Raw genomic sequence first — 12,154 nt, 5'->3', positions numbered from 1 at the left:
GTTAAGAGAGGTATGGAAACTCCTTGGTCGCCTTACCGCATGCTGTTGGTCGATGATGTGCTCCCGGAAAAATGTAAAAGCTTCACCACCAAAATGTGAACTACATGTAATCTTGCATTCACCGACGGTACGAGGACTCGACCTCATGTTATGGACACGGACGGTGACTTACCGCTTGATGCTAGGTCAACAAAGTGACTCCAAAAGATTAAAAGGCTGCCGCAACAGCCAACCCTTGTAATCTTATTCTCACAGGAGGTGACCGGAAGTGCATTCTCGTTCGCTTCTTCCTTGTTTTCTTCCTCCTGACACAGATGAACCGTAAGCCCATCGCCAGATCAGGTATGCTGCTACGTATGTCGTTCTCCGTTTCCTCTTGATTCGATATCTGTCTCTGCGATTGATTATGCCTGCTCGACATCAGGATGTAGTACCTAACGAGATTTACTATCCATTTATTGCCCATGATTTTATTACCTCGTTCTTAATGTTTCGTATTGATGATGGTCCGGTGCGCAGCGGCTCGATCTTTGTGGCAATCGTCGATCGGTACTGCCAACAGCATAACTTGTCGCCCTTACGATGCCAAGAGATGTACTACCACACACATTGTAACGAGTAATACGCGACATTAAGCCTGCTCCTGCTTTGCTTTGAATGCAGATTAAAGGTATAATCTTTAAGCTTTGGACTTCCTTGGATTAGATGTAGAATCTGAGACAAATCATGGTTAAATGAAAGTGATCTGTGGTGTTGGATGGAGAGTGGGGAGGATGGATTAATTGCAGGAGTCGGCTAAGGCAGGGTTTCATGTTTGCCCCCATTTATTCATCTTAACCACTGATATAAATCTGTAGGATGCTGAATAAAGATGCGAAAGATGGGAAAATTTATTGACTGGCTCCTGATCTTTTCACTGGAGGAAAGAAGGTCTTACTGAGGCTGATCATCTAGTGATGTTGATGTTTACTGGGGAATAAAAAATCTTTTTTTTTTTCCAAAGAAAAATTAAAAAACTTTATTAGTGAAATCGATATGAAACAATCTTATTCACCTCAGAGCGAATTAAAAGATTCAAATCTGAAGGATAAAGCCTCCTCCAAAGACTAGAGAGTTTATTTCCTCTCTAGCATGGGTGGCCAATCAATTAGCTATGCGATTTTCTTTGCCGAATACTTGTGAAATTGGTGTAGAATATTAACTTCAATAAGCAGAGCTTGATTATGGTGGGCTGTGGGTGGTTCTGATGAAAGCCAGGTTAATGTAAACAAATTAAGGATGTAAGGTGTTTTACCTATAAAATTCATAAGTCTGCCTTTATAGCTAAGAAGCCATCTAAAATCTTTTAGATTTGGTAACCTGGATGTATTCATTTCTTGGTGCCATGGTGGTTTTTGAGGTGCTTATATTGTTTTTGAATAGAATGGACAAAGCAATAATGAACTTTATTTTTATGATGTGGAATCAAGGAAGAAAAATTAGTGTTTGATGAACTGGTTAGTGGACAGAAGAGAGACTGTTCCACTGTAATCATGGGAAGGAATTTAGTGTAGATGAGACATTCTGCAATGGAGTGAGTTCTAAATTAGGAGATAGAAAATGGATTTGATTTGGGAATCACAGCTTGCATGACTCAAACTTTTGAGCATAATGGATGGATCTATTGCCTTGGAAAATTTTTCGTAAGAGATGATTAAATTTCACAGGATTTGGAGTTTGTGAATTATGCTTAAGCTCATAGAGTTAGAGTCTTTTGTAAACTGTTAGGATTTAATTCAGATGCTGGTTACAGAATTCTGTGGACTGATGAAACATTCATTAGTTCATCATCTCTAGTTCTGTATACTGACATCAGACAGAAGGCATGTATAGAACCAAAGGACTTTGTCTGCGGCTTGTTCACATAATTTGTCAAGATATGATGAATGCAGAGATCAACTGTTCTTTCAATGTGATATATTCAAGATCCGAATTAATCTTCTTCTATAGTCTGTTTGGTGTTCGCAAGTTTCTCAGATGCTAGATCGCATTAGTGGAGAGAGGCTGGATAAGGAGATGGTAAGTTGTTGGGAAGAGTTCTGGTCGGTGCTGGTGCTGGTGCCGGTGCCGGTGCCGGTTCCCATAGAGGGAAAGGAGTGGTTAGATCTTTGGAAACTCTTTACACAATTGCTCTGAGCTCCTTAAGTGTTATAGTTTGGATGGGAATATAGTCTTAGAGTTACAACTTTGATTTCTTTTATGTATTTTTTTTGGGTTCAATCTTCTATTTCTTTCTTAGTTTTGGTTTTCCTTTTTCTTACACAGGTTCTTTTCTTCTTCTAACCCTTCCATTGTTGTTCTCTTTGGACATTTCAGGTCTCAAAGTAAATGTCAGCACAGAATCTAAGAAACTCATTACTGAACATCACTCATTGACTGATTCAGTTGAGAAGCACAGATTCATGCAACCTTCATTTTAGAAGGCTGATTATTTTTCCTCTAATTAGTCTTATGTGATGCAAGAACAACTTTATTTTTCATCATGGCCTTGTGAGATCTCACCAGCATGTAAACAATCCAAGAAAGAGAAAACCTGTTCATGTAGAAAGCATGAAGTTTATCAAATGAACTTTTAACTGCGAAACACAGTTCAGCTCTTCACAACTAGAAATGATGCAAAACCTTTACACAAAATTACACTTTGTAACAATTATAGGAGAAATTAAAATGAACAAAAAAAGAAAGAAAATGAAGCTTGCTGGGGGATTCTGTTCTTAACATGAGGATGGATATCTGCTAATCTCAAAGCGAGGCAATTAAGTCGTTGGAAATTAGATGATTTCAAGCGCTGTTTTAACTATTTTGAACGCGCAGTTGGTAAGCATACCGTCGAGACTTGGTATCATCACCGTGTCCAGAGTCTGCCCACCGCTCGTGAGCATAAGATGATGAACACCAGTTGATTTTGGAAGGATTTAATTTTTTTTGGAGCCTCTTTGTCCCACCAAAGCACGCGATAACTTCACCGAACGGATCATGTACTTCCCCGTAGCCGGCCAGAGTCTGGTCACCTCTGCTGAGAATTAGATGATTTCAAGCGCTGTTTTAACTATTTTCAACGTGCAGTTGGTAAACCTACCGTAGAGTCCTGGTATCATCATTGTCCAGAGTCTGCTCACCGTTGTGAGCATAAGATGATGAACACCAGTTGATTTTGGAAGGATTTAATTTTTTTTGCGGCTCTTCGTCCCACCAAATCACGCGGTAGCTTCACCGAGTGGATCATGTACTTCCCCGTTGCCGGCTAGAGTCTTGTCACCGCACAGCAAAATGGTACGAAGTCCTCGTAGCTCCCACGTGGCATAGTCTTCACCGCGATTGAGCGTAAGAAGACTGACGTCGAATGGTTTTGCATGGATTTAATTATTTTTGCGGGGTCTTCCTCGGATGAAAGGATGTGGTAACTTCACCGAAAGTTCGGGGCCTTTCCCTTGCCTGCTGAAGTCTGGTCACCGCATTTCGCATGGTTTTGATTTTTTTTTAAACCTTCTATATTTTAATTGCAGGAGGTAAGTTTATATATATATATATATATATATATATATATATAAAATAAGAGACTGAGTAAATGAATAATGGGTCGAGAGAAGCAAGTGATATGACAGTTCGATTGAGGTATGCTTGCAGTATACATATAGCGAAATGAATTTGCATCAAGCCATTCATACGACACAAATAGAAAATTACAATTGACTGCGAACCATTAGAAACTCGGACATTGTGACGGTGGAGAAACATAAAGATTAAAAAAAACAAGAAAAACAAAAAAAAAAGTGTGCGCGGAAGAACACTCGGAGAAGCGCAAAAACAACTGCAAAGGATAAACATCTTTCACCAGTGAGAAAAAAAACATGAAAATGTAGTTTCTTTTCTTTCTAAACTTTATAGCATCGTCAACGGAATTTACAAAAGATAAGTAATTACAAAATGCAATGAGAACTTTTGCAGCTTGGCACATTGTCATAAAGGAGGCAGGATTTAACCAAAATACAGTGGCTCAAACCTTATTTAACCGAAATATTGTGGCTCAAACCTTATGCTAAAGGTCGGTACATATATCAAGTTAAATGTCCTACAAAATGCTGTGTAACATCTTTTCTTATTGCCCAAAATATTACAAACAAATACATGCAAAATCCGAACCTTGGCTATTTATTTGTCACCTGATCCAAATTGTCACCAGTCCTACAAGTCATGGATAGCAAAAACCTTCATTAGTTACTTATATATGTATATAGGATAGAGAAAAGATGTGTCGGAAATCAAAGTACCTGAGAACCAATGCAAGGCCGATGGCTACTCCCCTTTGGATCAATGCAAATGTGGAGGAAATTATGTAAAACTACTCGACTGTGGCTTCACAAAACTAGCCACGAATTAATTGACTTACAAATACTTCGTCAAGTTCTTGTACCATTTCTTAAAAGCAACAAAGAAGAAAAGCAGTCTAAGAGAGAGAGAGAAAGAGAGAGAGCTATGCCCCCAAAAGAAAAGCATGTATATCTGTCCAGCTAGACGCTGTGTAGACAACACCAGACAACCCTCCCTTCCAGACATGAGCGTCCTCTATAACTTCCCGTTGTTTCTTTATCGAACCAGAGTAGAGCGGAACGAAAGACACGCCAAATTGCTCCCCAACTCTCCTCAAGCTTAAGCTTGATCCTATGACGATACCAACATCTGCTTCCAGCAAGCAAAGCAAATCACCAACTGAATCCCCAATGTAGACAGACAAATGCTTTTCTTCACTGGCAAGGTTGGCTATGATGCTTTTGAATGTCTTAACCTTGTCCAAGGGAGACTCCATCATTCTGAGAATTTCACCCGTTGAAACAGATCCCTCATAGTTGAACTCATTCGAGTGTATGCCCAACTCATTTAGACAACCAACTGAACAAATTGAGCACAGATTCAGATGGCTTTGCTAGAGCATCATGGAGAAAAATAACCATAATAATGTTGTGTTGCCTAATAACCTTGTACAGAATAATAAGTTCAATACTATCAACAAAAACCACAATTAATGACAAGTCAAACTGTGAGACATGCTAAAATAATCCATTTCTGAGAGAACGGTCACCTGCCTCAATCTTTTAATGATATATCAGAAAGGCAGATGACATCTTGGAACTCAAACTCTAATGCACAAATCATTCCAATCTTTTGTCTCTTTGTTGACCAATTTAGAAAAAACAGTTGAAAATCTTTCTAGCTTAAGATAAATATGTGATTGTGCATTATAGGAATATAATAAATACCTTTCCCATTAAGTCAGGTGACTAAGTGGTGTTGTAATAAATTCCAAGCAAGCAACTATTGGCACAAAAATATTATTTTAAACTTTGCAGAAATATAAATGATGAGTGGAAAACACAAATAAACTTTAAAGGAAACAAAGAAAGCATCTCATTTGGACACTGTTACATAACATGATCCTCCTCATAGTAAATTAGGGATAAAAGATACCTAGGATACACATATAGAAGCCTGCTGAAGTAAGGGAATAAGAGAAGAGATTTTGGTAACTTCATATAAAAGTCAAAGTACCTGAGGATGGGATGAAGGTGAACAGAATAATGCCAATAAAACTAGTAATTATTATTTTGAAAATTTTCACAACAAATGAGGTAAACTATAGGATATGAAACTCTTAACTCTGTGACATCTTTATTAAAACATGGAAGTGCTTGTGAAAATAAGAGTTCAGCAGAGGATCTATGGACAACATTTTTTGAAGTTCCAATTGGGAAAATATAAAAACTTTTCTCTTTCCTACTCAATAATATAGAAACGATTAACAATTTTTATAACACAAGAATGACAAAAAAATGATCGTCCCATGAATGAAGATAAGCATTTTGATACAAATATTCAAGAAACAGGGCAAGACAGTAAAAAATAGATAGACATTTGTAAGTTATGTAAAAAATTAAAAGGGAAAGATCTAACAAAAGCTAATGTGTGAAGTAAATATATTTTCAGTTGGCTTCGGTTATGCAATAGATAAGCTAATAAGAGTTGTCCACTAAATAAGTGTATGTAATGAGATGAATAGGAACTTTGTACATATATCCTCACATGTATGGGAAATTAAGGAGTTTCTTTCTCTAACCGGTATGTGGCCGTGACTCGATTAGCTACATCTTCCGTATGCATGTGTACCACCACAATTTGCCTCTACAAGTGGAAAACAAAACAAATCACAAGAGAAAATCAAGGAAAGGAAGTACCTGAAGAAAAAGCTGATCTTATAAGGTCTGCGCACCAACAATATGACAGTATGTGGAACTCGGCATTAAGTTTTTGTTTTATCTTTACAACGTTCTGAAAAAATTCTTTACAGCCATCTTGGAGGGTCAAACACTCCCCAGTTCTCTTGATATCTTCTAAATTCATTCCCTTCAGCAATCCTGACTCTATGACCCTAGAATTTGCTTGTTTTTCAAAATTGGAGAACTGCTCAAGGCTTTTGTAAAGGCTTTCATAATCAAATATCTTTGCTGCACATGAACAAGTAATTAAAGGCGTGTAAGAATTCACAAATACAGTGTGCTTAAATATTATCTCCAACAAAAAAATAAAAAACATGCTGTTATCTGATCATCTTAACCACTGAACTTGTTAGAAGTAAAACTTGTGATCAAGTTACCTTGCTCTGGTGGAAGTAAGCTTTCGATACATTGCTCATACTCCTCAGTATACTGCTTAGAAAGAACATCCCAGGAGTTCCTCACATCTGAAGGTGACCTCTGAACACAAGTATCAGTCCCACTCTGACCAGGCTTGGATGCGGTTAAGATTGCAATCTCAGCTAGCAAGGCAGAGGAGTCGAGCACAGTGCAAGTCAAGTCAAAATCAGAAAAAATAACCAGATGATTTGTCGGATCATGCAGTTTTGTTAATGGAACAACCACCGGTTGGACAATTGGCTGAGCATTGAAGAATTCAATTTCAAGTTTCATAGCATGGCACCAAAGCTTTTCTATTATTTCAAGCTCCTCGCCAGTCAATGAAACACTCAGTTTGTCAAGCAAGTCTTCTATTTGAACGGCAGATGCCTGCATGGCATAAAAGAGAAAAAATGGCAACTAACTATAAACAAAGTTGAATTTGTCTGTACTTAGTTCAATAAATTGAATTACAGATGAACAGGACAAACAGCCGTCGATTGCTTTTAGACATCAAGATACCTCAAAACCTGCAGAGGAGTAAGTGTCAATCCACTTCTTGTATGGATGACCATTTCCCTCATATTGCAAATGCAACTGAAGCTCTTTGCCCAAGAATGCATAAAGCCTCATGCAAGGGGTCATAGCACCAACTGTGTAGGCAGCAATTTTTGTCTTCTCAAAGGGAGTAACTATTTTCCCATGTCCTTTCCCACCTTCAATTTTCCCACCAGCAGTCGCAAGCAAGAACTCAGTGTACTTTAGTGTTGCTGGGTTGGGAATTATCTCTTTGGTGGGGTCGATTCCCCATTCCTGCATAACTGGTTCTCTTAGATAACTTTGTATGCACAGGTCTACACATACCCCTGTACGATTCCAGTAAAAATGCAGTTTTTCACAGCTATAAGAGAAAGAGTGAGAATATAAACTAATCATAATAGCACAACCATTTAAGTTCTATTTAGCTACAAGAAAAATAGGATCATAATTTGTGAACAGCTATATAGATCTTATACCATCTTTGGGTGACAGACAGTAAATAAAAAAAGGTATCAAGACGAGTAAATCTTAGTGACCTCAAAGCATGGTACAGGTGTAAAATATGAAAACGTGATTGCATTGTCAATTACCCAATCTGCTTTATAATATCCAACTATGTTTTCAAAAATACAATCCTTATAAGAGAAAATACCAAATAGAAGGGAGCATAAAGCACTGAAAAGCATCCAATGAATAATTGAAAGAAGGCACAAAACCTCCAACATCAGCTTTAGATATTGAACACAAACGCGCACATACACACACATATGGATGGTTTTCCCGAAAATGTCGCCCTTTTTCATTTTTTACCCAAAGGTTCCCCCTCTAACCCTTACCAACCCCAACAGTATTTTTCCCGCTTGTTATAGTGTTTTAGCCTGACATGTTACAATGTTTTGACAACCATAACAAAAACAATATAGAGTCCAGTTGAAAACACTATAAATGATACAAATAGTGTTATAACCTCATCCAGATTCCAAACCAACTTCAAATTTAAAATTTTGATACCGTAATGGTCTATGAGCAATGACAACCAAAGAGACACAATATAATGTTACTTATAGTGTTTTTCAATAACTTTAGCGCTTTGCAGTGTTTTCAATACTTCAATAAAAACACTATAACATTATTAAAAACCACTATAAATGAACCAAATGGAATCAAAACATACTAGAAATTATTTGATATATCATACTAGGATTCAAATAGATATTTGCTATAGGAACAACATCACCCAAATAAGGATACAAAATTAATCTATTATAGTGTTTTGACCACCACAACAAAAACAAAGTAGAGGCCATATGAAAACACTATAAATGATCCAAATGAACTCCTAACTTCAACCAAACCAACTGCAAGCCTAAAAATATGGTATTTTAATGATCTACAAGCAATGACAACCAACGAGACATAATATGAGGTCACTTACAGTATTTTTCAATAGCTTACAGTGTTTTCAATATCTCAATAAAATTACTATAACACTATTGTAAAAACACTATAAATGAGCCAGATGAAAACACTGTAACGGTTCAAAATTGGTGAAAAAAACTAGCGTAAAATGTATCATTAGGGTTGGTGAGAGGTATTTTGGGCATTATTCAAATTATGGGGTATCATTTGGGAAAAATCAAAATAGGTCACGTCTTTTGGAAAAATGAAAAGGGAGCCTTAGGGAATATATATGTGTGTGTGCATGTGTGTGCGCATGTGTGCACGCACACACGTATGCTAATAGCATGCTTTTCATGGTAGAACTAAGACCCTGACAATGGCATGTAGAGAAGTGACAAGTGGAAGATCACACTAGTGCGATCATCAGATGCAAATTCCTCAAATTGAAGTATATGATAATAATAAAACGGACAATATAAAATTCAAAGTAAATTGATATTAATAAAATTTAAGAAATCAATCATACAGCCAAAAGGAACCATGATATCTCTTTTAGTATAAATTGCTGAATCTAACATAACAGTCAAGCTATATATCAACAATTTAACACAGAAGAAACCCTAGAAATAAAAATCTAAAACTCTTTAAAAGTATCATGTACTTTAAGCAGAAAATCCTTTTCATATTCAAAAGAAATACTAGGAAAAACAAGAAGAGCCAAATAAACATCAGAATAGTATACATAAAAGCAAAACACATTAAAGTGCAACATCAAACTATTTATTGCAGTTTAAGCACAAAATTCTTTATAAATCAAAACAATTTCGTCGGAAAAACCAGAATCAACATGGACACATTTTAATTATTTCTTATTTGAATAAAATTTATTAGTTCAATAGTATTCTGCAAATGCCATAAGTTGTCACTTGACAACATTTTTCATATTTCCATTTCACTTTCTAAATTAGAAAAATAAAGCAAATGCAGAAAAAATGAAAAATAACAAAGTTTTAATTTTAATTGAAGATTTCATCCTTACAAGAAAGTTCTCTATTCTACAAGAGAGAATATCAATTAAGAATGTTATCAAAAGGGAAGATTATTTTTCAAATCAAGTATGGAATGTTGTCTTCTTCGAAACGGAAAAAAAATAGATGACTTGTTTGATGATGTATAATAATCACTCTTTATTTTTTGTATTTTCTTTTTTTTTCTTGTATTTGGGGTGTATAAAAAGGGACATGAATAATAATGGAAAATCAAAGCGAAATGGGATATACTAAAGTATGCTTTCCCAAATAATTTGTGAGTGGTATGAGAAATTTATTTTTCGTACGAAATTATCAAACAAGTGAAAATGCAAGGCTTTTATCATGGGAAATTCTCCTTGAGCCACAACAAGTTTGACAGTTATCCCTTCCTTATCCTATTATCTTTTTTTATTATCTTCCTCTTCCTCTCTCTCTTTCCATCCCCATATTATAGAAAAGGTCCACTACATGTATAGTATCCAAACTCATCCAGCATCAGTTTTAGTATCAAAGCCTTTAATTTAGCCAAGAAAAGAGGGAGAACTCATATTTTGATATTGAAGATTATAAATGTTTAAGGCTATCAATAAAGAATATCATCAAAAGGAAAGATTATATTCCAAATCAAAGGAGTTGATGATTTATTTTATTAGATTTATTTGCAATTGTTACAAAATTCTATATTTTCCTTTTTTCTTGTACTTGGGATTTATAAAAAGGGACAGAATTGTAATTGAAGATCAGAGAGAAAAACAAATGAAGGAGAGTCTGTTTTCTCATAATATATGTAAATAATGTGAGGCCACATTGATTTTTCTGATGACATAAATCCTTAATCTCTAGGAGTTTCTCCTATTGAGCTAGAGCAACTCTATTAGTTATCTCTTTTTTACACTATTATCTTTATTTTACTCTTTCTCTCTCTCTTTCAATTCCCCTATAATAAAAATATCCCACTACTTGTTTTACATATTTGGTGTCTGAGTAGCTTGTCCTACATCAAGAATAGCCAATAAAATATGTAAAAGATCCACAAGTAAAACCATTGTAAAGCCCAATGGAACAAATTACAATACATTGTTCTAATATAAAATCCTAATTTGATAAATATATATGTTAGAAGTTGCCAAGATCCAGTGAACGAGCTGCATATGCAATCAAAGATAAATCCTACATAATAAAAGAGAAAGAATGGGCTGAGAATTTGATGTGATCAGAGAGAATGATCGAAACCTTACTTGGACGACTGAATCATGCATTTTAAGCTCATCAAGAACAGCTTTCCTCAGCTCAGTGATTGCAGCCTTGGTTTCATCATCATCAGCAAATTCTTCTGCCATCTCATAGCTAAAATTTATCAAAAAACAAAGAATGTTTTATCACCATTCAGGAATGAAAAGGATGGACAGCTCAAAATATCCCACCACAGGAACAACAAGAAAGCTAGGATCCAACTATCTGCAATCAGCAAAATCGTATCGACCCTAGCAGAATTCAATACAAGAACAAGTAAAATGGAATGCTTAAAAAGAATCATAAACCCCAACCCACTGGACCACCAAGAACCACCAAACGTTAAGGTTTCTGGCCGAGCAGGACTGATCACGCTTGAGCAAACACCTTGAGGACGTGGAATTATTCAAGGACCGAACCGTAAATAGCTCAAGATCCAAGAAGTCGCAAAAATAGTTTATAAATCCTAAACCCTAATTCACAAGCCCAATCAGTAACCACCGACATCGAAGCTCAGGGAGCCAAGAGCTGTATTACTCACGCTTGAGCGAACGCCCTGAGGAAGTACACGTCCTGGGCAATGTAGTTGCGGAAGGTGTCCATGTTCAGCTTCCCCGCGGCGAGGCACACCACGAAGGGGGTATACGACGCAAACAGGGCCTCCTTCCAGGAGCCGATCCAGAACCGCCTGGCCACGGAGCCTTCTCCAGAGGCCGCCGCCGCCTTCGCCACCATCTCCATGCCTGCACCAACCGTGGGGGACGAAGGATCCGCGGCGCAGCGAGCAAGGGAGGTCGATCTCGAAGGCGAACCCCTCCGATCAGCGGCGGCGACCGAAGGAAGCTTCTCAGAGAAGCCGAGATCCGATAAATATCGCTTCGAGGGACGAAATCGGGAGCGGATCGAAGGCGAGGGCAAGGAAGAGAAGGGGACGCGGTTATGGATTCGGAGGAGGAGGAGGAAGGGGGAGAGGGATCGCATCAACGGCGGACGAAGAAGAAATGGTGGGATGGGGAGGTTTGGGAAGGATTTGGATTACTTATATGCGTGGAAGTGGAAGAGGGTGGTGGGGGGAGTGCCGGCGGCCGGCCGTCGGTCCGTCTCGTGAGTCGCTTGCAGTGCAGATCCGCTGCGTCAACCTCCGAACATATATGTCTTGTCTCACGTCATCACCACCATCATCGTGAGATGGACACGTTACGTATTGGGCCGGATCAGTAGTCGCAGCTTTTGGGCCGTAGG

At 37.4% G+C, this 12,154-nt stretch overlaps 1 protein-coding gene and 1 long non-coding RNA gene across 3 annotated transcripts; one reads left to right on the top strand and one right to left on the bottom strand.

Annotated features, from left to right (window-relative positions):
• Nucleotides 1-281: 281 nt before the first annotated feature.
• LOC135635384 (uncharacterized) lies at nucleotides 282-2,584 on the top strand. 2 transcript variants are annotated; one of them, XR_010495614.1, is made up of 3 exons: nucleotides 282-427; nucleotides 520-670; nucleotides 2,356-2,584. It is a non-coding gene; the product is annotated as an uncharacterized LOC135635384 (long non-coding RNA). The 2 variants fall into 2 exon arrangements; XR_010495613.1 differs by lacking the exon at nucleotides 2,356-2,584 and having other exon boundaries at nucleotides 520-893.
• A 1,307-nt stretch (nucleotides 2,585-3,891) lies between these two features.
• On the bottom strand, nucleotides 3,892-12,059 carry LOC135636914 (bifunctional TH2 protein, mitochondrial-like). The gene is made up of 7 exons (XM_065149088.1): nucleotides 11,454-12,059; nucleotides 10,918-11,026; nucleotides 7,230-7,520; nucleotides 6,689-7,097; nucleotides 6,270-6,539; nucleotides 4,311-4,929; nucleotides 3,892-4,224 (listed from the first exon to the last, which is right to left on the bottom strand). Exons 1-6 carry the CDS (start codon nucleotides 11,891-11,893, stop codon nucleotides 4,514-4,516), a joined length of 1,935 nt encoding a protein of 644 aa, XP_065005160.1. The 5' UTR covers nucleotides 11,894-12,059; the 3' UTR covers nucleotides 3,892-4,224; nucleotides 4,311-4,513.
• Between the last annotated feature and the right edge of the window lie 95 nt (nucleotides 12,060-12,154).

Source organism: Musa acuminata, chromosome BXJ3-4 (genome assembly GCF_036884655.1).
Source record: "Musa acuminata AAA Group cultivar baxijiao chromosome BXJ3-4, Cavendish_Baxijiao_AAA, whole genome shotgun sequence".
Taxonomy (NCBI): domain Eukaryota; kingdom Viridiplantae; phylum Streptophyta; class Magnoliopsida; order Zingiberales; family Musaceae; genus Musa; species Musa acuminata.
The sequence above is the reverse complement of the archived record's forward strand: the minus strand, read 5'-3'. Positions and strand labels throughout refer to the sequence as shown.

Excerpts from the sequence above, each read along its gene's own strand:
- LOC135636914 (XM_065149088.1), bottom strand. The coding sequence starts at position 11,893 with ATGCGATCCCTCTCCCCCTTCCTCCTCCTCCTCCGAATCCATAACCGC. Across the intron at positions 11,027-11,453 it reads CTCAGGGCGTTCGCTCAAGC|CTATGAGATGGCAGAAGAAT; the intron begins GTGAGTAATACA and ends GATAAATTTTAG. Across the intron at positions 6,540-6,688 it reads CTTACTTCCACCAGAGCAAG|CAAAGATATTTGATTATGAA; the intron begins GTAACTTGATCA and ends GTTCATGTGCAG.